The sequence below is a fragment of the Bemisia tabaci genome, chromosome 5, assembly GCF_918797505.1.
Source record: "Bemisia tabaci chromosome 5, PGI_BMITA_v3".
NCBI classification, from domain to species: Eukaryota; Metazoa; Arthropoda; class Insecta; order Hemiptera; family Aleyrodidae; genus Bemisia; species Bemisia tabaci.
Window position 1 is genome coordinate 11268758 of NC_092797.1, and position 27294 is coordinate 11296051.

The 27294-nt window shown below is 37.6% G+C and overlaps 1 protein-coding gene across 1 annotated transcript in view; it reads right to left on the minus strand.

Moving 5' to 3' along the window:
• Positions 1-520: 520 nt before the first annotated feature.
• LOC109042231 (Ecdysone-induced protein 78C) overlaps positions 521-27294 on the minus strand; it is a 135401-nt gene continuing 108627 nt past the window's right edge. Inside the window, exons 4-10 of the mRNA XM_019058879.2 lie at positions 14055-14196; positions 12828-13051; positions 11750-11894; positions 10573-10730; positions 9406-9585; positions 8217-8412; positions 521-7228 (exon numbers count right to left, since the gene is read on the minus strand). Of these exons, the coding sequence (XP_018914424.1) occupies positions 8221-8412; positions 9406-9585; positions 10573-10730; positions 11750-11894; positions 12828-13051; positions 14055-14196 (1041 nt within the window). The 3' untranslated portion in view covers positions 521-7228; positions 8217-8220. The remainder of the gene's footprint in view (positions 7229-8216; positions 8413-9405; positions 9586-10572; positions 10731-11749; positions 11895-12827; positions 13052-14054; positions 14197-27294) is intronic.

Consider the following 27294-nt stretch of genomic DNA (forward strand, 5'->3'; position numbering starts at 1 on the left):
AGCGGCTACTGGCCAATGGTTCAGCTCTACTTTTGATGGAAGAGCTTGGCCGGATATGAGGATAGACTCTCGAAAAGAATACGCTTCTATGAAAGCCTCAATTTTTTGTGAGTTTTAGTGTGGATTTTAACTAATATCAATGGCACTATCGTATGATTGTTCCTCAAGATATTTACACCAGAAAAATTCTTTAAAAAAATTCTCCAACACCCATTGGGATTCGAATTTGTCGAATCATGATATGCATGAGTCTAAATACACATCTTTGTATGTAAACCCAGCGACCAATTCCCTGAATTTGACAAGACATTTTCAGGAGATAAAGGCCGTTTGGTGACAGGGCACGTTGCAATTGGACGTATTTCTATTAAACGGAATAATGTGCGTTATGACGTGAGCGCTGTTAAGCATATACCCTTATGGGTCTCAGGGCTCATGTCTCAATGCGAATAGTTTCGTTTGGCAGAAGTACCTTCAATTAGGGTATCAAGTATTACAACAATAGAAAACGCGGACAGAGGAAAAAAGAAGAATTTGAAATTTTATTTGAACAAAATTCCATTAAAAACATCTCTGGTTTTCTTTTCATCTCCAAATCTCTCCTCCCAGGTTGTCAGTCATTTTGTTACATTGCAAACAGACAGTATATTGGAAAAAGAATATTTTATTGCACAAAGTTATGATCACAGCTTACAAATCATTTCACAATCAAGAGTGCCCCACGTTTCTTTTACAGCTTACCTTATGAATTACGATAGTTATATTGATACAATTTCTAGCGGGAAAAATGGAGTTAATCATCAGCATAGAAAGTCAGAGAGGCAGCAGGTTAATTAGCACGTTGGATTCTATTAACTAGTTGGCGAGAGAAAAATACATCATTGGGTCGTCTAGGTTATCGATCAAGGGTAGTTTGCCATTTTCAACCCCCCGCATTTTCTGCACACAAGGGAAAAAAGTTTGGCTAAATGGTCCGCAGTATGGTGTTCTATTTCAGCCCTGTCAAACAATATTTCAAACCGAACTTTTGGTCTATGCAACCGTACTTTCGGTTTCAAATAAACCGAAGATGGTGAAAGTTCGGTTGGGTACAGCGGATGTTCAGCTAAACAAACCGAAAGCACAGGCTCTTTAACTAAATCTTACGGCCGATATGAAACACTGCACAATGAGTCATACAAACAAATATATTCCTTGACACATCTATACGTATTCTTAGACTTGCAAAATTGCTCTTTTTTTTTTTTTTTTTTTTTTTTTTTTTTTCTCGTACATGCAGTTTGTCACTCGGCCCATATTAATTCCCATATTCATTAATTGATTTATCCTGTCGTTTAAAAAGTTTGTAGGTCACAAAAATGACAGTCCTTAAGATAATTAACAGGGTCATAAGGTCACGCAATTTATAGCATATTCGGACCACATTACGCGTCTAAGTACGAAGGAACCAAGTCACTCAGCCGTTGTTAAATTTTATCGGACGATTTGTTTTTTAACGAAAAATAAGTAGTGTAGATCCTCCTGAAAATTTCAGAGGATTCCTGTAGTTATGTCAAGTAAACTCCCTGAAATTGTGAAAAATGTGTGTAGAATTGAGTTCCTGTGAAAAAATCAATCGTTGGAAGAAATTTGGCAAAAGCTGATGTGACTTGATTCCTTTCTGCTGAGCGCGATCCATTTTAAGCCACACTAACGTACAGAGATAATGCTGACTGGAGACATAAGGACAATTTGAGTGTCCTTGCGTCATTGTCTAAACCGCAGGGAGATTCTGTGCGTCAGTTCAGACTAAAATCAATAATGTCGGTACCCTCAACATCAATACTTCATAGGTGAACATTTATGGCTTACGATTAGTCCAGTCTGGTGAGTCAACAGTGGTCCAAACTGCTGAATGAATTGTTACATTCATGCTGCTAAAGAAGTCTTGATCGATAACATAGGTGACTCCAAAGTAAATACCTACTTAAAAAATTAGATAAGTCCTATATTTCTCAGGAGGGGTGTAAATATTCGAGTCTCTTTGATAAGAGAATCTTCAAGCCAATGAGAGAAAACTTCCGCTTCAAAATTATTCGTCTTTGGTGGATATCTCAAAAAGCACTCCAACGGTTGCATTTTTCACATAAAATATCATTCAAACTATAAGTAATGAAGCCATTCATAGAGTGATAAAATGGCACTCAATAATTTTTGGAACTCATAAGGTCCTTACAAACATAACAGAAATGGACGAGTCACTAGTCACAGCAATGTTTAATTTTACGTCAATAGACTCGAAACTATAATCTATTCTTTGAAAAGTGAAGAACATTGAACAAATCTGACACCAACATAGCCATTTAGCTGCATTTACACGCCACTATGAATTAAAATTCACTGAATTTGTCTAAAGACTTTTACTCATTTCCCCTCTTTGATTAAAAGAGTGCACCAAAATTATTATCAAAATCATTATGAATTACCATGTTTTCTAGGCTCTAAATTTGACGGCTCAAAGATTTTTCTTCCGTCAATCATAGAAACATTAACAGTCCCTTTGGGTATACATGAATTTGAGCTAAAATGTATTCATATGCGACATTGTAACGTTGCAACGGTTTCTTTCATCTTCGATATTTATCTCAGAAACCGACCAACATCTTAAGCGTCTATTGTGAATATTTGTCCGTCGGTTTCCCTTCTAAACCAAATAGAACTATAGGTGAAAACTTTGGAACGTTGATATGCTAATTACAACTGTTGATTCAAGTAAGTCAGTTTGTTCTATCTTGTAGTGATTTTAAACCTCGACAAAATTAGAGCCGTCATCACTATTATGAGAATATTCTGCAATCATAATGCACAATAACATCATAATAACATTATTAACGTTGAAGCGCAAGACTTTTCAGCTACATTCTTCTTTACAATATCAGAGGTGCTGAATCTACTGTTCTGACTGTTTTCATTACTTGCACACTGGTGACTGAAATTGGTTGGAAATTAAATGATCAATATCGTTGATGCGAATAATTTTTACGGTCGACATTAGGTAATTGATAATTACAATATCTACGAAAAAAGACGACAGAATCTCGAAGAATGCTTTTTCAATTTTTAAGTAGGTATCTTCAACCAGCTAATAAAATAAAGTATAAAAGAACAATAATATATTATACAACAGTAAAAAATATATAAAGAAATCCTAGATTAGAGAGAGTATCGAGCAAATATGATACAGATTCACAACCAATTTGTAAGCAGTGCGTGCTTTGAACAAAATTCTTTGACTCTAACTTAATTATGAAACATTTGAACACATGTGTCAAAAAACAAAACAGCTGAACTCTGCAATGTGGTATTTTAAACTGATGACAAACTGAAATGGGTTCGCTGAAGTTAGTTCTTTGGAGCAACACTTCGAAACATGCCGATAGTTAAGATTTCAAAATTTCGAAAATATTTATGCACGATTACAAAGCTTATTACTTTTGATAAGTAATGAAAAGTTTCTGGATCAGTTTGTATACTTGTAATAAGTGCTCGTTCATTAATCCTCATATTCATCAATTATGCTAATAGATACTCTTCTAAGGTCATTAATTGTTGGTTTTCTGAGATGATCATTTCCGTTCTGTAACTTTATTTTGAGATAGACATAGTGTGCTATGATGTCTGCACTAATAGTGAGAACTACTTATCAGAAGTTCGATGTTCCTTAATTTTAACTCATATTTTTAACTGAGATTAGAAAACTACCGAACTATCTATCAACTATTTAAACTTATCTTTGAAGATACGATGAATTTCCTCGGTCAATTTTTAAGAATTAAATGTGTTACTTGTTTGTCCGAAAAATAAGATAAAAAATTGCAAAATGCATTTCAGTGGATTGTATGCCAGTAAAAGAAAAGCCACCGACATGTTTCACCGTGCGTTTCATACTTATTGCTCTTTCTGTATACTACGATGAAACCTCCACTCTAACAGGTTTCATTAAGGTGACCATTAGGGTACATCTGGTATCCGTGTCTGAAAAAAAACCGTCCTGAAAAGGGTTATACATCTACTCTCGGGTTTCGGGTTATGAAGCACGCTTTTTTTAAGGAAACTTGATCTCATAAAAAAAACCTGTCTAGTTTTACGTAGGTGGAGTGCGTAAATTTTTCCAGAATTCCATATCATATTAGTCTGAAATAACGCGCCTTGTCATTTCGTGCAGTTTGAATGCAGCAGAAATTATTTTTTGGGATGATTTAAAGAAAATTAAGAACTTGCAAAAAATCCAAACTCTTGATGAATTTTTCTACCCAACTCTGAAAATCGAATTCTTCAGCAAAGAGACCATTTTTGTGGCAACTGGCCCAAGAAAGTGGATAAAATTTGAGAAATTTTATTCATGTTTTTTTACAAATCGTTTTTTTAATTCACATTAATAACATTTGTATTAAATGTCGATAGTAAAAAGAGACGTAACCTACAGGATCACTTCAGTGATATTCTAACTTTATACGTTGCTTGTTGAACCATTTTTGTCCTCGAAATGACTTTTTATCACTAGAAATATTTTTCTATAAATTATACTTCATGGTTACAGTTAGTAAAATCATCGAAACAGAAAGCATATGACCAAAAACTGAAGTTAAATATAACTACATTTTATTATAAAAATATAAACAATAACAAAAATAAGAGTTACAGAAAAAGAAGTAAGAAAAACAAATCGATTTCATCATATTTACAGCTTACAAGTTCCATCGTATAAACAAACTGCGTTCTTAAAGTACAAATATACATTGAAAATGAACTGTTTCATTACTTACGCTTCAAAAGCCCTTCTATTTTGGCTAGTATTGTGCGTTAAAAACGTGAATTACTCAAATTTATCCCTAGAATTTCACAATTACAAGTGTAATCCTGTCAGGTGCTTGTATGTTTCTCTTTTAAAAATTTTACTGTCAGATAAAATATTGTAGATTTTTGAGGGCTTTGAAACCAAATCATGTAAAAATCAGACGGTCGCAAACATCAAATGAATATGGAGTTTGACTTTGAGCGATGACGGATCAAGAATAGTACTTGATTGTGCTTTAAATGCATGATAAAGTCTGTTTTAGCGTTATATCCAAAACCCTCAGAAAAATACCCTCGTTGTTATTTTCCAGACATGCAAATGTGTCCAGTGTACAAGTGCGTGCAAATCTGATTTTCACATACGCTAGATTTTAAATGGATGCTTCCGGTATTCTGAATAATTTTCTGCTTTTTTAAAGACCTTTTAGTTCGTTTCGATCAAAATAATGGAGAGGTTTCAAACACGTTTAAACATGGCTGTTTCATATGTGAACGTATTTAAAGCAGTATTAACTATTTTCATTATAGCTTGGGCTCTGAGACCAATATGAATATATATGCATTTCAGAGCCCATGACATACAATGGAGGTAGCTTCTTTTGCGTTAAATACTTCATTTGGGAGCCCATTTCAATAGAGAGCGGACAATCGGACATTGTGGGAAAATATTAATTAATATTTTATATTAATATTAAATATTAATATTAGGAATTTGAATGTGAAATACGTATATATCGGCTCGGTCCTAATGAATCTTACTGGTCCTTATTGACCTGATTTACTCACACTAACAACGGTCTTATTCATATCAATAGATAGCCGTAATTACAGTGAAGATCACACGGAAGTTTACCTTATGGTGAGTAAAACCAAAATTTGACGCCAAATTTTCTCCTTTATCCAATTGCACTCAAAAACATATACAAACCCATATTGCTTTCGACACGGATTGAAAAATTCGATTCTCAAACCTACTGGTACTGTCAGAATTTTATTAATCACTGAACTTAAAATTAAACTGGAATTCGAAGCGTTTTTCATGAAGGACATATACTCCGACTTCTAAGCTTGAACCAACCTGCCCTTGGCGGGAATTTCCTTAAAACATAATTTGTGGATCCAAATGTATAAATATGGCTCTAGAGCTTTCTCTTTAAATCTTCTTTACTACGAAAAATTGTATTTTGACAATTTTGTAGAATCATTCTGGAGTAATGTCCACAATTTTTCTTTCTTTTTGTTTAAAAGCAGTATCCGACAAAAAAATGAATGAAATATCTAACGTAGACTAAGCTATCTCATGAAACGTTCGTCAATTTTCATTTATACATTTTTTACGAGGGGCTCTCAGTGCTACATTACTTTTACAAAAATAGTAGGTATGATGTGCGATTGTTAATTTCAACCATAATATCGTCTCCAATATCATTTTCAATTTTTTTTTGTAATATTTATTTTCGTAACTTTGGTACAGATACTTGCAGAATTTTGACAAAAACAGTTTAACTTTTAGTTTTATAATAATTGAAATATTTTCAAAATGACTGGACAGAGAGTGAATTTTTTAATAAGTGATACTCGTTGGTGATCAAATATTGTCTAAAAATTGCTAATACCGTAAGACTCAACCTACGCACATTTCTTTGGAATGATTAGAACTTACAACTTAATTTGTCATTTCGGGAACACATGTAAAAATATTACGGTCTCCTCACCTGTTTATAAATATTTTTGTATTTTGAACAAAGTCACACACTGTTGAAAACTTAAAGAATGCTGAACACATAAATGCTTGCTTAAGAAAACGAAGTATTCAATAAAGTATTATCATATATTAAGTATTCAAGAGTCTGAATGAGCCAAAATAAAAAAGACAAAAGAAGGTAAAAATAAAATGTATAAAAAGAAAAATATGAAAATTCAATAGAAAAAGACAACATCTTACAAATAATTAAACAAGAAAATAAACTTTTTTAAAATTTTATTTTTATAAATAACATCAAATTTGAAATGTGTTTTCAAATTTTACCATAATTACAATAAAATTGCCTAGGAAAAAATAATAATTGAAATGGAACATTTAACTATGAACAAAAAGATTAACAAAAAGATTGAAACGAATAAACGAACAATAATACAAAACAAGAATATTTGTGAATGATTGTTGAGTTTGATTGAATGAATAGATCGATTGTATTTCTTAGGTAATTAAGAGAATTTTCTAATAGTAATGATATGTTTACAAAGTACTTAGATCGTACTGTATGTCAGTAATAAGTACGTATTTGCTATAATATAGAAAAAGTATCATAGAAATTAGTATTGCAGAGATAAAATATAACACCTACCTCAAAGTTGAGCAAGAGAAGAACATAAAAAATTAGAATTGCCTCTGAAAAAAAGAGATAGAAGAAATCAGTAAGGGACATAAGAAGAATTCATAAAATTTAGTGACACATTCAAGTATCCACGACAACCGCGCTTCGAGATTTTGAGGAGATTAAAATAACGGGGAAAAGATTGTATTTAAAGTTTGATGGATTATCCCCTCTCATAATATCAGCCAGTCAGACACTTGCTTTGAAGTTAATATAAAAATTAAAGTTTGCATAAAAAAAATTGTGTTAGCCGTTTGATGTACATCAATTTTACGGTTTTGTTCCTATGTGATGCATTTGAGTCTCCGGAAAATGCCTCACTTCAAATAGATATTTTTAATGGCTTAAAATAGAGGAGAAACAATATTTCCAACTTGCAAAATTGCCACTTCAAAAACAGGAGTCACCTCAGGAACTTTAACGCATGCGCAGAAAAGTAAGCGTGCCGACAAATCTGAGTTGCTTGGCACATGCGAAGACCTTATCATTTAAAAATTTGCTCGTGCTGAACCACACTAGAGATTTTTAGATCTGTAGTGGCGAAAAGATGTGGTTTGCCTGTAATTTCGATTGCGGCGCAAATGCGATTTGCAATGAATGCGACTAGTTATGGCTGCTTACAGTGGCGTGGCGTGAATTGCGATGTATCGATTGTTATTCCATTTAAACCTATGGTAAAGAATCGATTATTAAGGTGTTCCCACCCTGTTTATCGATCCTTTTCCATAGGTTTAAATGGCATAACAAACGATTTATCGCAAAGCACGCCACGCCACTGGCTGCATAAGTAGCAAAATTGCAAGGGAGGGGGTATTTTTAAAAACTTTTTGGAGGAGCTGGGTATAATCATGTGAAAATACTCCAAAATTTGTGTTCTTCCGGCCAAATTTTCAGATCTTTAGCGGAAAGCCTTTGTGCCTCTTGTGCCACTTCGATCTGCGATACACGAATTCTTTTCTCCGTGTGTGTAAAAATCAATGATTATATGATAAAGATGCTCACCCATTCACTGGAGATCCTCTTCACACTTAGGAATGTCGAAGATTTCAGCAAAGAGAGGAGGCAGCCTCAGTTTATCCCAATTCAATCTAAACCAGTCTAAATGAGCGGAATGTTTTGCACCTAAATTTCGTAGCTCCGGTAATTTTAGTAGAACATTTGACAACACTTGTGGTTCGTTGGCATGATTTCTTCCGACCTGAAATGAAACAGAAGCCATAGAAGTAATGAGAAAAGAGAAGCGACCTGTTGGTCGGATAACAGAGGCACGGAACTTTTGAATCGGGTAAGAGTCAAAAGATCTTAAGCACTGAGGCCGAATTATATTTCAATAAATTTCAAAAAACATCTTAAAATAAATTAAAATCATACATTCGCGCGAAAGATAAACTCCGTAAAAACATCCGGATGTTGCCACATTTCTCGTGTAAAACATTCATTTTTAAGAAATTTATGAATATTTTTCTTTTAAATTTTTAGATACTAAAGGTCATATTGCTTATCACGTTTTCTGAAAATTTGGGAGAAAAATGTCCACAGTTTCTCGGAATTCTTGTTTCATCGAAGGAAATTTGGCAACGTCTGAAAGTTTATACGGCGTTTTTCCTTAGCATAACAGCATAAGATTCTTGATTAAAAACATTGCATCAATTAAATGTATTCAATCTGCCGATATTAATCATACTCATAATCAGATGGGAAATATCAAACTTGAATTTGATCATTGAATTCAGGGGGGGGGGGGGGGGGGGGGGCTTAGTACGCCTGACAAATAACTGTGGATTCTACTTAGAACTCTGTTATTTGACCCATGGTATAATTTTTTTCTTTTTGTTTACAAAATTCAGTTTCTTATATTTTGCGACGTTTTCTAGCCTCCCGGGTTAGTAAATTAGATTAAAAATAATTCATGAAATTCTATAATAGAATTTTGTATTACAAAAATTTCAAATTTTGAATCCCTAGTGATTTTTCAGGAATTCCCAACAAATTTTAAAATAATAAATGAGGGGGGAACTTGAGGTTTTTCTTTGGAAAATCCCTGAAACTTCCCAAGGAAAAATTCTAAACTCCTGTCCTGATTTTGTGTGCTGCATAGTAACTGTTGAGACTAAACTTTGTATGCTGTGCGTTTACTCTTGGAGTTTGTTGGTATTGGGATTGTTCAATTATCACTAAAGTAGGAAATTACCTGGAGTTTAAGAGCATCTAAAAGCCTATCTTGATGCTGTTTGATGGCTTTCAAGTCCGTAACCCCAGGCCGGTCAGAGGTTAAAAGAACAACGGCTGAAAATAATCCTAGTTCCGTATCATTCAGTGCTAAAGCATTGAATGAATTGGCAAAATGAAAAATTGAATATACAAATTCACTCTGAAAATAAAAAAAAAGGATTCATGAATTAATAAATTAGTTTTACAATTTATTCTCATACAAAATGAACATTAAAATTTGTATGCACTTTGAGACAAGTTTTGATGTCTAGAATTTTTGTGAAAATATAGGGAACATTATCTGAAAATGCTCTATGATATTTTAGCATATTACCAGCATGTTGCATGTTGCAGTGAGTTTTAGTTCGACGAGTTTGATTATTAAAACATGGACAATTGTCTTTCATGTTTACTGCAATAGTTTTATTTCAGTAACTTAACTTACTCCAGATAAATTTTGACGCAGGGTTTTAAATATATGTATTTTGAAGATATAGAGAAATTTCGCTGCCATTAGCTTTTACTAAATGCAAAAATTCTACAAAAAAGGATTCGTTCATAAAATAGATGTATTTTATCTAAGTAAAGAACATTGGGAATACGAAATGATTGGTTCCAATCGAATTTCTCTTAGAAAATCTCTCATTACCGAGGTTTTAAAATCTGCCCTCTCATTTTCTTTTATCAAAGGTGAAGGAATCAACACTATTCCGCGCATAGAGGAGAAATATTAAGAGAGTTTTCAAGAAATCGTCACCTTCCAGGCAAAGTATCACAAGCGCCATGCGACGTTTGAAAATGTCTCATGCCATTTTATTTCTTTACAGAGAAAATTTTGGTTGAATCTGTTTGAAAATTTCACTGAATTTTATCGGCAGCACAAAGAAAATTCAATGAAATTTTCAGACAGCTCCGTTGAATAATTTCTCTGTAAAAAAATAAAATGGCGGAGGAAATTTTTAAACATAGCATGGCGCTTGTGATACTTTGCCCGGAAGGTGACGAAATGACGTTAAGCATTTTTCCATTCAAAAAATGAATATGACAGAGGTCTGAAGTGTCGCAAACTAAAATTCGCGTTTTCAAAGTTTCATCGTATGCATGCGACGTGTTGTTTTGATTCAAAGAATGAGACGCAGAAACTTACATCATACATGAGCTCCATCTGCTGCCTCGTCACATAGGTGCCGTCAGAGAACGTGAGCGAGCACTCTGATGTTAACCGCGAGACATGACCAAGCCATAATTCGAAGAAACCAACTTTGATTAAAATAAGTTGATCGTCTTGACTAAGATCACAGAAGCCTGGAAACAAAATTGCAATATGTAAATGAGCTCAAAGAATAAAATGGACGTATCTACCAAACAGACCTATGTGGAGGTGAGAAATATGGGTGTGCTCGTCGAAGCTGCATAAGAAGCAATGTAAAAGTGGGCGTGATTCCTTTTGTAGAATTGGAAAAGCGGGATATTACATTCTATCAAATAGACCTATGTGCCAACTGAATGCGGCAGTCATGAGCCGCGGACATGGCAAGAGAGCGTTGTGGACAGGGCTCATAAGTTAAAGACTCCCTCCAACGACCTCCCCGTTGTGCCGGCGCTCGTTCGTTGCCGCTGACGTCACTGGCGCTTTATTATTCTCATTCACTCTTACGCAAAGAGAACTAACGAGCACACCCCATATTTCTCACTTACACATAGGTCTCTTTGGTAGAAATACGTCCAAATGCATTGACAGTAAATTTGACTTTAAATCAACACATTTTCCACGCATCTTTTTTCGTGGCTGGGCTGAAGGTGCCCTATGTAAGAATTGAGTGATACAACAGGAGTGGTCATCTATTTACAAAAGATTTACATGTAGCTTTCCTGTTTTTTCGACCAAAAATTGTTCTTGAAATTCATTGTGAATTTTTTTCAGTCTTTCAAAAGTATTTACAGACGATTTGAAGGAGATATTTTGAGTAGTATTGCTTTTGAAAATAAATGGAGATTTTTGAACATTGCGATGAAGGTAAACATTTTCCGGTTTTGGCTATCGATTTTGTATTTATATAGTAATGAAGCGGTTCACAAATTTCTTTCCTATTTCTCCAACCAGAAATCATTCTTAAAATACTCTGCGAATTGTTTTTTCAATCGTTTAAAAATATTTACAGAGAATTCCAAGGATATTTTTTACGTAGTATTGCTTTTGTAACAATTGGAAATCTTCGAACGTTGCAATGAAGATGATCATCGCCCGGCTTTGACTATCGTCTTTGTCTTTACAGTAATTAATACTAACTATTAATTAGAAAGGAAAAAGCAAGCAAGTGTACCTGGAACCCTCTTCGCAAATTCGACTACTCTTTGGACACTGGGAGTCATGTGCGTTGCAAATTGCTGCCACAGCCAGATTCTTTGTTTTGAATTACTATCAGCCGTTGAAGATGCAACTTCAGGACTTGAACATACAGGTGATGGCTGAAAAGGTAAGGAAAGATAGAATATTATAGCATTGATCTGAATACACGTTTTTATTTCTATCATATGAATACACTGAAATCAATGGATTAATAATCAGCTTCAAAAAATACAATTATCATCGATTATTATGTTGCAATAAATTCATTGATGACACAAAATAGGTGATCGGTTACTGCATTGACTCTCACGTTACCACAGTTCTTGATGCTAATATCTCACCTCAGGTAGAGTAGGCTGCAGTAAATTGCGGTTACACGGTGAAGGTATGCCTACTGCATCGGAGTGTAAAGTACGTTGCGTATGTACTAATTGAAGGGGCCCATCTTATTGAAAGTTATTTGAATAAAATTAAAATATGTTGCATTTCTCACTGAATAACAAGCTACCTAATTAATGTGAAACTCATTATATTTATCGTTGAAAATCGGCATTCAATAATGCAATTTAATTTATTTTTTTTTTTTTTTTTTTTTTTTTTTTTTTTTTTTTTTTAAATGAAATATCGTTGCATAGAATTGCAACATTATTTCAATAATTTCCGTACTAGTATTAGTTGGAATTCTATTGCATTGACTCAATAATTGCATTTTAAGATTCGGTTTGTTTGTTGAGTTTTACAGTCTCACACTACATGTACACCATCATCATACCGAAGCAATCAATGGTAGCGATCAATGGTTAAGCCAGAAATCGTAGTTTTTTCACTACAAAAAGCAGTCAATTTAGAGCAGAGGCGGATCCTGCAATTTGGCAACACCGGATTCCTTCCATTTAAACCTATGCTAAATAATCGATTCTTATGGGAGTACCCGGTCCCGGCCCCTCCGAGAATCGACACATTTCCATTTGTTGAAATGGAGACAAGACAATGTTGCCACATTGCTGGATCCGCCGATGATTTAGTGTGATTTGTTTAAAAATTGTGCATACATGTGAAACTAGAGGTTTTCTTGTGAGTGTTTTCGTCTGCTCCTCGGTGTAATCACAATTGGATTGATATGCTTGCGAGACGGTGAGTATGACGTCATAGATGGCTAGGTGCTTGTTGTCGATGTCGCAGGACTGGTCCGAAGACGAGTCCGATGTCGTCACCCGCACGTCACTTCCCTCACCGCGCTCTCGAGACCTCTTCGGAACTCTCCCATATCTCACCGCTGAAAAAAAAAATAAACAAATAATCATTAGATACATGAGATGTAAGAGATAGTCAAAAAATTAATCACAGGCAATTATTACTTTTGTATGACCATAGGTCACTATGATCATATAAAAGTAATAATTAGGTAGGTAGTAGGTCACTATGGTCATATAAAACTGACGTCCCTAAACAATATTTGCTTAAAACAAAACTATGATTTTCTTACGAGTTTTGTACGATGAGAGTCTTCTACATCTCTGGTGCAAATGTTTTTCAGAAACTTTTGAAAAAATATTAAAAATCATTTTATAGTACACCCTCCTTACATATTCTTACGTAACCTGGTAAAATTGACGTACCTAAACAATATTTGCTTAAAACAAACTTCTATTTTCTATGAGGTTTGTACGATGGAAAAATTCTACGTCTCTGAGAGAGACGTATTAGAGTACTTCTGCCCTTAATGTGAATAGACACTTTTTCATCCGTAAAAACAGGGTCGTAAGAGACACATGCATGAGAGCGTGCAGTGAGATCCATGACCTTAGTTGGGTTTAAATCGGACATGCAACTAAACTAACTCCATGGCAAAGCGTGGAGTATCTCAAAAAATGAAGGCGTTCCCAGCGGGGTTTATGCTTTTAAAGGCGATCACCTAAGAAACCTTCATTATGCCGAAACGCCGAAACGCAATATTGCGATTTGAGTGATTTTTGAGTGAACTAATTATATATTATGGGCGATTGCTGATTGCCTGTCTTCAAATAACCTTGGTTGCAGTGCAACGAGGGACTAGCTTGGAAATGCATGTATTTTTCAGTGTGAATTATTTCAAATTGGACGTATTTCTGTCAAACGGAACTATGTGCTTTAAGACATGAGCCCTGAGACCCATAAGAATATATACATGACAGGGCTCACGTCATAATGCACATGGTTCCGTTTGGCAGAAATACATCCAATTTTACGTTTAACGTAGCTAATTTCTAAGGGTTGAAGCATGACTTTCAGGAACTTACAATCTCTTGACATGCCGACAGCCAGACACTTTTTGAATCGACAATACTGGCATCTATTCCGGTTGAGCCTGATGACCAGACACTTTCCATCTCGGAGGCAGCGATATTCAATCTGCTTTTGAATACTTCTCCTAAAAAACCCCTGTGAACACACAGATAAATACATTTTTTAATTAATTTTATAGACATCAAAGTTGAATCTATGACAGGAAATGAATGTGAAAAAAATCTCAAAATCCTGACTAGCTCAACCTCCTGTGATATCTGGTATAGAATCAGTGGCGAGGCATAAATGATCGATTATCGATATTTCCCCTTTTAAGCTGCAATATAAAAAATCGATTATTGACGTGTTAAGAGCGAACACCTTGTCTATCGATCCTTTCCCATACTTGTAAATGGTAGATCAATCGATACATCGCAAAGCACGCCATGCCACTGGTTAGTATCACCAGCAACCTCCGAGTTACTCCAGTGAAGAGGACATTGGCACTATGCACTTGACTCTCATCATCCCATGCCTCCCTCATCGCCCCCCCCCCCCACCCCCGGCCTCGGTTCATGCATAACTTGGTTCGTTCTCCTCTCTGAAAACACGGCGCAGTAACGTCACCGAGCATGGGTGTAAACACAGATACGCAAACAATGTCGAGACGCAATAAAACGGTGACAAACAAACTATATTGCGCTGATCGACTACACGGTGTTAGATTCACTAATTCAATCACTTATTTTGTTTGACACGACCTTATCGGCCAAATCACTCGGTCCAAAAACGACTTAACCGCAAAAATTTCAACAAATTTTTGTATTGCAGGACATTATTTTAGGGGCAGGCACAGCTTCTCTCTCTGTTTTTTCCTCCTCGAGAATTAATAGCATTGGGTAGTTTTGTTCAGTCTACAAACGACCCAACTCATGCGTTCTCTATCGCTTTTAGTTCAAAGTATAAAAGAGCAAAAACTTTGAAACCACTACTCGTTGGACGCTCTATGAAAGCTTTACAGAATAAGCCAATGTTCGAAGACTTTTGGTTCATGTTACTAAACTTTTGGATTGAACCGGACTGGTGAAAGAGATTCGGTTACACCAATTGAGAATCGAGTTATACGAATCGAAAGTTCAGGTTAACGAACCGAATGGTTAAATCAATATGGGTCAAAAAAAACTCGAACTTTCTTTTTCAATGACTGCATCTCAATCTGTGACAGCGAAAAATGATATCACTGACAAACATAGGCGGATCCAGATTTTCGAGCAGTGGGCGGAAGGGGGGTACGGGGAGTCTTCCCGAAAATTTGCGAGATTTTAAAGCATCTTGTGTGCAGTTTAAGTCAATTTCGTCATGAATAATTTCTGGATGTAGGCGTCCTTCCTCTATCTCCTCCCCGCTCTTCTTTCTTCCCTTTTTCCTCATCCGAAATTTCGGGCAAACGGAGGGGGGGGGGGGAGCATCTCATATACCCATTCAGGATCCACCTATATGCAGACCAACGCGTGTCAGCTACGAAATGGGCGCGAAAACTCCACTCCAACGCAACCAAATTGGACGCAACTATGCTAAAAGGAACTATGTGCATAGGGTTTGCATGAGACATAGTTCCTTTAAGCATAAATACGTCCGATTCCGATTTGCGGCTTCCGTTTGGACCACGCGTGCAAAATACAAAATCAGCATGAGTCTTCCGCGGTTTGCGGGATCGCATAAACAACAACATCATACATAATCCCGCGGAGAAAGACGACACCGTGACGGCTAAGATTAGTTATACCGGCGTTGCAACACAACGGCTGCGCATGCTCGCCAGGAGCAAGGAGCTAAGAGTGGGCAGGCATTAAAAAATGAATGAATCAAAAAACAAACAGGTCCGAGAGCGAAAATGAGAAGACGTAATAACAAGGTGGTAGAAATAGCGTTCCGGCGTGGTAAACCCGCCGCGCCGCACTGTGGAACAAGCCATCGGGACAAGAAAATTTGACTAGTTGCTATCCCTTAGTTACGTAACGCACTTTTTCGACATTCTTGACCCTCCTGTCCCCCTTTTGTAACACTTTTGTGAGGTAGGTCCCTATCCTTTAACACGTAAAAACAAAATGGCGTGACCCTTTCCTCGACTCCCCTCCCCTCCCCTAGAAAGTTACGTAATTTAGGGACGGCCCCCTAAAACTGAAATTGTTCATTTTTATTTAATCAAATTATAACTTTCAAGGTGTGCTCCTTACAATACATTTTACGAAAAAAACCAACGGGGGATTTGCACGAAAAAAATATATTCCAAGTTCCAAGTTCCAAGTTCGCGCAGTATTTTTCATAATATTTTCTGATGTAGGAGATATTAGAAATATATATTTATGAATGAGAAAATGTATCGCCTTATGACATCATAAGCGGCATTTTTCGTTTAAACACCCATTTTAGTAGATGCGATCATTTGATCATATCTCCGCCAAAAATTGTACAAATTAAATACTGAGGATATTCTTGTGCTCAGTTATCAGTCAGTGCAGTGGTTTCCAATCAAATATGAAATTCATTAATTTTCAGACCTGCAAAGCCTCCATTGAACTACCATTAAACTTTCACAATCTGTATTAAAAGTTAAAAAGATAGGAAGCTTTCAGAACTTCTACACCGTGTCCAACCTCTCCCATTGACTAGCTTACTGTGCGCCGGACAGGACAGGAGCAACCGGGATAGGAAGAGAGGAAGAGAGGAGCGAGTAAGAGGAGAAGCGGTTCGTATCGGGAAAAAAAGAGCGCGAGAGATAGGAAACGAGATAGAGGGAAAGAGGGAAAAAATCGTGTTCCGTTAGGTTCGGTGACTGTCTGCTCGGACTTGCACCGGCAACGGTTTTATCCGTCAAGGCCTAGTCATTGTTCTTCCGTTAGATTTTCATAGAGATCGAATCTTCGCCGTTATTATTTGCGATCTTCGGCTCGGCTTCCGAGCGAAACAATGGCTCCCAGCCTGGCGGATCCATCATCCATCGCATGCAGATTCCGCGGATCGATGATCGGTGCTTATCGGTGATTTTGAAGCCAACAAAATATGCGCTTATGTCATAGCCTTGGCGCGAGTGAGGAGAAAAATAATTGTATTAAAAAATGATGATCATAAAAAAAGAAACTGGATCGTCTACGGGGGTGAAATTTTCTGCCAAGTTGGATCAAACTGGATTTTACGATTTTGACGAAAATTGCGCATATTACGGAGGGAAATGTCCCTATGGCTAATTTTCTCATCGGATTTCTATTTAAGACAACAGGTTGTCCCTTAATAAAATTGGGATTCTTGTTACGACACCCGAAACCTCATTGTGACACCAGGAATTCCAGTTTTATGAAAGAGTTTGATGGGGAAATTTTTAGGACCTCTTCTTCACGGAACTTTTTCTTGGGATTTGTCTCAAGGAAAAATCCCACTGACGAAGTAGGAAAAAAACTTGAGCTATTCAATATTTTTCTCAGCATCAAGTATGGTCCTTGCACCTCTTGTATAGAGATATCTAAGACCAGCTGAGAGAGGGAGAAAAAGTGAGAGCAAACTAAGCAATATTTTGTTACTCAATGTGTATTTCGTGTTTGTTTAATTAAAATTATTTGTTTAGTTGTCAATCGTGTTCAAATATTATCTTAATTCCGGTTAAATACTCCATTTTTCCTAATGTGTCTTCCCGCGCGAACTCGTCGCAAGAACACGAGTGCCCCGTCCCGTGGAAACGGCGACAGGGAAAATTCCCAGAAGTTTCATTGCTGCGACTCGAACTTAGGACAAATCCCACGAAAAAGTCCCGTGGAGGCAAGGCTTAACAGGACAGAAAGTTAGTGACTTTGCCAACGCACGTTAAATCTCAGTATAAAACTGATGCGCTCTGTATGGAGAGTAAAATTTTATCAAAGCACACATTTTCTCTCAAGAAAATCCTGCTTTTTGGTGCAAACACTAGTTACAAAGGCCACAACAGACACATTACGGGTCCCACTATTTAAACCCATCATTATTGCAACGCAGCATTAACATGAGTATTAACATGATTTATCGTGTAAATTCGAGGTTCGAGGAAAAACAGGACGTTCCAAGTATAGGAGGTAGGTGCAGTTCCACATAAGAGACCGTCCCTATAGTCCGTAACGCTCTAGGGGGAGGGAGGTCGAGGGGAGCGTTCCGCTCTTTTGCTTTGCAAGGACGAACGTCACAAAGGCGTTGCATGGGGGATGGGGACCAAAAATGCCCAAAAAATGCGTTACGTAATTTAAGAACGACCCCTATACAGCATGTCTTATAGGAGGGGGGTGGGGGAGACAAAAAACGGAAAAACTGCGTAATGTGTGTTTCTGGAAGCTGCGCGTCACAGGTGGACCTCCGCACTCGTCCGAAAATTTGTCCCCGACCAATTTCATATTCGATAAATCTCCCGGATGAAGGATTGGTTCGCGTTTTCGGGTACGACCTGAGCCTCCGCGCCGTGGGGACGGCGGGGGGTGCAGGGGGAGGGGGACGGGACGGGGAGGGGGCAATGTATCGGAGGCGTGACGTGGAGGCGCACAGTAGATCGAGTTAATCAGAGGGGCCGAACATGAAACTTTTGACTAATACTGCAAATTTTGATATTCATTTCGTCACATTTTAAAGTTTAAGGGGTGCGAATTGAAGAAAATTTCACGAGGACACCAATTAAACCACTTTTAGAACCTTAAAGTTTTGTATTAACGGAGTTATAAGCGTTTAAAGTTTCCAAATTTTGTCCGACCTCTCCCACTGATTCGATCCACTGTGCGGCTTGCGGGATGATGAACCTCGGGCCGGGGCTCTGACGCACGATTTACAATGCGCCCGGGATCACGAAGACGAGGACGAGGCAGTTGGCACATCATAATTCAAGAGCGGAGGAAACGAAACCAGCTGAGCGTTGATCGCTGATCGGGGATTGATGGATGATGGCTCCGAGTCGGAGTGGAGGCGAGCGTGATGGTGATGGAGCCCACGGGAGATCCGAGCCGTTCGAGCCCGATCGCACGAAATTCCGCCCGGCTGATTTTTATGAGAACGAATCCCCCCGAGAAAACCGAGGGGGGAAACGGAGGAGTGAGTGAGGGCCACCGGAGACAACGGATGAGTCGGTCGATGTTGGAACCTGACCAATCCGAACGAATGAGAATGGCCAGAGTGGTATGAAACGTAAGAAAAAAATGAATGATTAGAAATTTCAGTGAAATGTTACATAACATGTCACGAGGTTCTGAAACGTTCCATATTTTTCAGGGGCTATAGTATGCAACCTGCACTCGAAAACTTAAAAGAAAGTCGTCATTTTCACATTTTGCGAAACATGCAAAAGAACCGGTATTTTTCAATATATTTCATAAATTGCTGAAATACATGAAATTATAATGTGAAATTTCAAGATTTTATTTTTCATGAAATTTTGCCACCCTGCGTGGAAAGGGCGTATTTTAAGGAGAGCTCTTCCATGGGGATTTTTAGAGCCCGGGTGCGTGCTGCGCCAAAACTCCGAAAATTAAAAAAAAAACGAAATTCGTTTTTTAGACCATTGGTGCAAAAATCTTGCATGCCTAAAATTAAAGTTTCTCTCACTAATTCAGCGAACTTTAAACGGACGGGGGGGGGGGGGCGCTTGAGCTTGACGCCCTCTAAAGGCTGTTTTGCGAATCCCCGTGAAGTGATCTGAAAAAAGCGGGGTCATCTATTGACTATCCCCAACCAATAACTGCAAAATTTACGAAAATCGGCACAGTAGATTGTTACAATGAACTATGACAAATAATGATAATTTACGTCGTTTAAATGGAAAAATTCACAATTTCATCAGGTAGTATGCAAAAATATGGGTCATATTTCTAAAATCTAATTAGAGAATGCTCATCTAAGGAATTTCATTTGTTGGTAACAGAAAAAAATCATAGGAATCGGCCGAGTAAAACGGCAGAACGAACTGTGACAAAAAATAAAAATTTAGGAAGTCAGAGAACTTATGGTACTGATGATAGTTGACTCAAATTTCAACGGATATACTCATGAAACCTAAAAACCAACATTGTGCACGTCCTCATTGCACTGAACCCGATTTGAAACGTTGAATTGAAAAACATTCAATGCATTGGACAAATTAAAATATTTGACATTTCACAATTTTACATGTTTTTATTGGAAAACACTGGTTGTTTTGGAAAATTAAAGACTAGCGGAATTTGCAACATTGCAATATCAGGAACATACATTTTACCCTAGCAGTCTCATCACATTGATTGTAATTCATCGTATGCGACAGAAGCGGACAGATTCATCTAAACCTGAGTGAAATGAGCTCTTTAATAGAGAAGCCGCGGCCAGTTAAGATTTCCTTCAAATAGCGCTATAGGCAAAAAGCTTACATTGACGTTCGAATAGTTGCTTGCTCGCGCCTTGTGCGAAAATGCTAATTTCGGCTTTGCGAGTGCTTGCGCTTGGAGTGGTAATTTTGTTTGTGCTATGTTTTTTTCGCTTTACTTTAGCTTTCTCTCTTTAAATAGCTGGTAAGGAATAAGTTTTCAAATATAAAATGTTCTAATTATCATGCGATAGACGCGGAGGCACATCTGACAAGTATTTCCGTTATTAAACCAGAGTTGGATTTTACTGGTCGTTGTAACCGCTAAGCCGCGACACGATTATGTTTTTAGTTTTTGTTTTCAAAATTATGCATTTTCTCAGCCTTCTTAAACATTATGATTGAATTTTATTTATTTTTAGGGCTCTCTCACGCATGTTGTGCAAGAGATGAAGGTTGCCAACATAGTAAAATTCTTCTCTATCAGATTTCGCCAAATTGCCTCGTAACCACTCACCAACACCACTGAAACAGTACTGTCTGGCAAGCGTGGCAAAATGGAATTTCACAAACTTATTTCCTTAATCTGAAGGCAGTTTTTTTTTTTTCATAAAAAAAAAAAAAAATTCGTAGAATTTTCAGGGACTAGGCATGCAATCCGCAACAAATAATCGAGAATTTGACAAAAACGCCAGAGCTCAACTACTGATAATTAATTTATGAGATGATTATTTTTGTTTCAAGATATTTATGACCTCATGAGTGTCTTGAGAAAGTTTGTAAACATTTTACTCAATTTCGCGAAATTTCAATGAAATTCATCGCGATTCATGAAATTTTAAAGCTCTTTTTACAAGTAATTTAACAGTTTAAGGTAAATTCCTAGTCTCCGACATAAATAGCCTAGTTGCAGATCCTCATAATAAATTAACTAACTATAATCATATACAATTTGATGAAATTTTGCATCTGTGTAGTATAATAAAATTGTATAACCGCGGCCTAACCGAACGTAAACGCGAAGCGCAAAGCGACTCGAGCTTATAACCCGCGTTCCCGATGCAAAATTTCTCCTCTTGTATTCCGTGTCATAAATCCGATCCAGCTCTCGGCCCGGGGGGCTCGTATACATAATCCACGCGAGGATACCGCCGATTCGGACGAGAACCGCGCAAGTCCACCGACATCCCCGCTCGGATACGCGGTTTCGCCTCGGCGTCCGGGGCTCAGCGACACAATTTTTTCCCCCGTTTCCCCGGCTCAAAAGCGACCGCTCCAGGTCGCTTCGCTCCTTGTTATCGTCGACGTGGACGAGCGCGCGATCCGCAGAACGACGTAAGTGATATGGGGTTCACTTGGGTGGTTGCGCGGTTTTGCGAGCGAGTGGTTGAATTTCAGCTCGGATAAGCCCGCGCCGGTGCAACTTATAAGGCGAAACAGGAAGAGCGGGACTGAGACCCCCTTTCACCGCGGGCCCGACGTCCGAGTCCAGCCAACGCCGGCCATGCCGGCCAATTGTCCTGTGGGTTTCACAACGTACGTCGTCTTCGGCCATGTTGCCCATTCGCCATGAAAAACCTTAATATATGAAGGGTAATAGGATTTGTTCAAATCAATTCAATCTAACAAAAGACCACGAGATTTTTTTTAAAAAAAAGGTATACAAAACAAAATAAAATGGATATAACTACCCACTAAGGTTTAACCTTGCGTTGAGTGGTGTCTCCTTTAAGATTTATTTTGTAACGTGTGATAGGTACTTATCATAACTTTTAATCTTTAAAAATAGCTTTGTAAAAATGAAAAAAATCACAGGGGCCTTTTCGGATGGAATTGAGATTCAGTCACAAATAATTTACTGGGGGAAAATGTGTTAAAAACACGTTATTAAATTTAAACCAAAATCTCTTTGATTTAAAAAAAATGTTTTTGGAGGTAAGGCATCCTTTTTTTAATCTAAAGATTCGCTTCAAAAAGTTGCACCCCCGTCCCCCATGGCCAGATGGATTGAACTTTAGGACTGCGAAAAGCAAAGGACCAAAACTGTTCACTTTGACCTCTGAAATCTCTCCCCAATTTTTTATGTTGATCCTGAGATGCATCGAATCGCGACCAATAAGACATGAGATCCTCTTGTGGGCTGATTGTTGGAATTGATAGACAAAACGATAGACAAAACGATAGACAAAACGATAGACAAAGAAGACAATGAGAAAAAGAAGGATCCTATCGGCAAAAGTGGGTGATTGCAGTGGACGAAATAGGTAAGTGATAAACAATAGCTAACGGCAACTCACAAGAGATCCTAAAGTTAGTCCATCATTTCCCTCTTTGTTTGTAACAACCATCAGTCTCAATCAATAGGATTGTTCCATTTCCTCTTTGTCTGTAACTTAGTCTATCAATTTCAACAATCCACCCGCTGGAGGAGGATTCGGGAGGAATATTGGCACGGAAGCGTAGATTTTGACTAGCGGCGGTCTCAAAAATATTGGATTTTTACCAATCAATCAGTTTTGTTTTCTGGGGAATAGGGGCTGTGGTACGAAACGTGGGGTTAATGGGCTACATAAAAATTGTTTTGAAAAAAATTTGGTACGTAAAACAAAAATAGAATTGAGGGTTAAACCCGCCTATCATTTATACTATGGGGGTTATTTTTTCAAAGAAAATTTTGGAAGGAAGTCCTCGCACTCCTCTCTTCGCTTTTGCTAAGTTTCCTCCCCTCGATGCCTCTCTAGATTTGTATCTGGAAGAAATTTGCTGAATTTGCTGCGAGAAATTTGGCAACATTTGTTCAGGATGTGTATCCCGTTGCCCTCGATGCCTCTCTAGATTTGTATCTGGAAGAAATTTGCTGAATTTGCCGCGAGAAATTTGGCAACATTTGTTCAGGATGTGTATCCCGTGCGAGGTACAACCGCAGCATTTGTGCATAATATTAAACGCCGATGAAATACGACGTAATCCGAGGCTGATACATCGGGTCACCCACCGCCCTGTTCCGCCCGCTAACGAATAACTAGGAATTACATTAATTATCACGCATAAAACAAATCAGGGCAAAAGGATCGAAGGCGATTGAACTCGATGAAACTAAGACTGAGACATTATTTCATCGCCCGGGAATATTCAGTATTCAGAACGCCCGTTGAAGCTTTACTTCCTAATTAATTCCCTCGTAATTTATTTCAGGTACTGAGAAAAATCGTCGTCCCTCTGATGTTAGGGCATATCTCCATTTCCACATGAGCCCTGGAAAGCATGGAGTTATACGGAGAACAGGGCTCACGCGTGGGAATCGGGATACGCTCTTACGTCAGAGGAGGGACAAAATGAGGAGGGGGGCGAATGAACCGGAAGAAAGTTAAAGTGAGCAAATGAGAAAATAAATTGAAAGGGTGAATCAGTGGAGAAAGACGGGAAAAAAGAGGGGAGAGGGAATAGAATAAATAAGAAGAGGAAAAAAGAGAGTAAATTAATTGCGAATGGCCGTCTTTAAGGGACACTGTTGCTTCACATTGGCGAGATTTACAAAAATGACTTGTAATGGTCTAACTTTTTCTTGATTTTTGCTCGATGCAGTGTGGTGCCTGTTTAATTTTGCCTTCGGTCATAAAAGACGGTATTGGTTGTATTCCGCTACAGCTGAAAATCCCTCTTCAATATGACTGTATTTTGCAATAAGGAACTATTGTATGTAGTTCAGTGACTCATCCGTAAAAGCAAATATCTGATTAGAAAAACTAATGGCATATACGCTGTTTCTAAACTGAGCCAGGAATAGCAGTTTTTCAATGCAAAATTTAGTCCTATAAACTGATGAGCTGCTTCATTGATTTTTAACAGGGCTCATATGATCTTGGACTACCGCTTCTTCCAGAAGAGTGAATTCGAATAAAAACGTCAAAAAAAGGCCGATGAACAATTTAACGTTGGTCGTAGCTGTCCTTTTCCGCATCCTAAAGAAAATCCACACTGAATCTCAAATTACTGTCATAAAACTAAAGATTTACAGTACCTGTTCAAAAGTGCGTACTTATATTCATTGTAATAGCACTCCAAATTTGAAAAAAATTAGCGGAATAAGTCTATCTCTATTTTTAAAATAAGTTAATTATCGTGCGAGAGTATATCTATCTGACACTCAGTTTTGGAACATTAGATAGCACCCTCTTATTTGACACGAGTCTCTAGCCCCGATGAGAATAATTTAGAAATTGGCTATTTAAGGGATACTATCTACAATATGCAAAGAAATCCGCTCGAAATCCCCCGAAATTGTCCACTTCATAGTATGTCAGATTTTGTGAAAAATTCTCGTTTAATGACTTGACATCCATATTAAAATGGCTTTGGTGATTGTAGTGAATTGTTCGGTCTCCCTATTCACCCTCTTCACTCCAGCCGTATGATCGCAATGATATAAAGGTATTCGATGCTCGAATTTTGCACGCATCCTTCACTTAATGCGTAAAGATATGTATAATAAGGACTTTTTCACAGAAATTCGAAACTGCGGCAAAACCAGATGTTTAAAGTGCTTTGAAACCATCTTTCAACTTATCCAGTTCTTCGTGAAGTGGGCCGAGAAACTCGAGATCTTCTCCCGGTGTGAAATTATTTCACTCACGAAACAACCCACTCTCATTCCAAACTCCTGACTCCAAGCATACGAGTGGTTCGACTTTCTGTGTATGCACGAATTTCGGTATTTCTCCATTTGAAGCTATGGTAAAGAATCGATTATTAAGGTATTCGTTGCGAACACCCCCAATTTATTGATCCTTTTTCATAGGTTTAAACGGCAAATCAATCTATATATCGCAAAGCACGCCACGCCACAGTCACAAATCACTATCATCCCGATCTCCTCGGGCAGTAGCTTAGTGCCGGTCAGAATTTGGAAAGTAGAAGAAGAAGCATAAAAGTTGAAATTAGGGCCCTCATGGGACCAAATTATAATAATATGAGTTTGACGAGGTGAAGGTAGCGAGAACATTAAAGCCATTGAGCGAAACTTTTGCGAGGTTCTCACCATTGGATATAGCGGATATTGAATATATGCGGCTCGATTGATGAATCGATATCGAAATCGAATGACCGTGATCGATAGAAAGCATTACTAAGATAGGGATTTATCGATCAGGATCACTCGATAACGATTCAATAATTGACCCCCAAGGCCCTCATTTTGGCAAAATTTCTCGATAATGGGTTCAAAATCGCGTATATGGGAGTACTTATCGACAAGGATCCAGCCCATTAGAAACGGGACTGGGCGGGCCGGGCCGGCCCTTTTCAGGTATAAAATTTTGTTGAAAACGCGCGTACGATACAGGAAAGGCGACGGCTGCATAATCTTAAATACATTCATTTAGCGGCGTTGCATAAGTTTTTATGTAATAAATTGGAGTCAATATAATTGTGTGCCATAAATTACGGCTAGATATACTTTGTTACGTCTACTTTCCCTGACTAGCTGCGACGCAGGACTAGAATTCCTCAAGCTTGAGCTTTGAGCCCGGCGTGGACCAGTCACGCTGATTCCACTGCTGCCAAATTTCTCCATTCATAAAGAACAAGTGATGATACGTATGTCTAGCTCGGTATGTTGAGACGGAAGAATGTCAGCATAAACATGCATACCTTTTTACACAGTCATAGACATAGTCTTAGACACAGATATAGTTTTAGACTAATTTACAGACTAATGGCTGTAACTTTTTGTACACTCGTGTATGCCCAAAACTATAGAATTCACGGATACTATGAAAGTGGTGAACATTTTTCAGAACGGAATGGACTGAGCCATACTAAAAATAATTATCCTTTCAGAGATAGTCATAAACAAGCAACAGGCACGGATGTAAGCAAAGACATAGCGATACACACAATCGTTTCTAAGGAGGTCTTCACAGACCCCCTGTCGTTCCTGTGGACGTAGTACCTGCCGGCCGTAGCAGCGGTAACATTTTCTTTGATTCGTATAATGAAAAAAAGAACTATTTTACAAATTTTAAGAAAAGATACAGGATTATCATTAAGTCGGTTTTCACTAACATATGTACAAAATTATGATGAGAATGTGTGTGTATAAAGAAAAAATCTGAATCATCATCAACACTGAGAGAAATCCTGTAAATCGTAGATTGCAGGTATCCTGATTCAGTAATCTCACTGATTCCGCACAACTTTATTTACACAAATCTTACCTCTTTACAAATTTATAAAAAAGTTCAAATAACTTTTGGGAGATCCATCATCAGAAATTTCAATAATTTAAGGAAGTTTCTATTACTTTATTTACCGTGAAATAATTCAGAGCTTTAGTCCAGTTATGAATACAAAAATCTAAAATCATGATAAAAATGATGAAATTTCAACCTTTTTTTTTGGGATGATGACAATACTTCCTCTACCCAATCAAATAATCAGAAATAATCCAGAGCTTTAGTCCAGCTATGAATACGAAAATCTAAAATCATGATGAAAATGATAAAATTTCAACCTTTTTTTTTCTTGGACGATGACAATACTTCCCCTATACCCGAGAGGGAAGCAAGAAAGTAAAAAATCACCCTCTCCTTGATTAAATGCAGGAATTTTTCCTAAAATTTGCCTGGCTAAAACCGACAATATGCATCCAGTTGATAATAATTTAAAACGTTCTCATGCGATGAGGCGGTAAAAAACGGAACTAATCAGTGTCGAATCTGGCAACGTCTCGGGCGACTGGTTCTGGTTCATTGTTGACCAGAGGAGACCTGGTGACTCCATTTGCATCGGTCACTTCTAGCATGGGGCCGCACAGTGTGTCAAAACCCCAATCTAGCTGCTCAAAACCTCTTCACGTCTCTAAATTTGGTCGGATAACCACCAAATTTCGCACAGGCGTTAGTGTAAGCTTG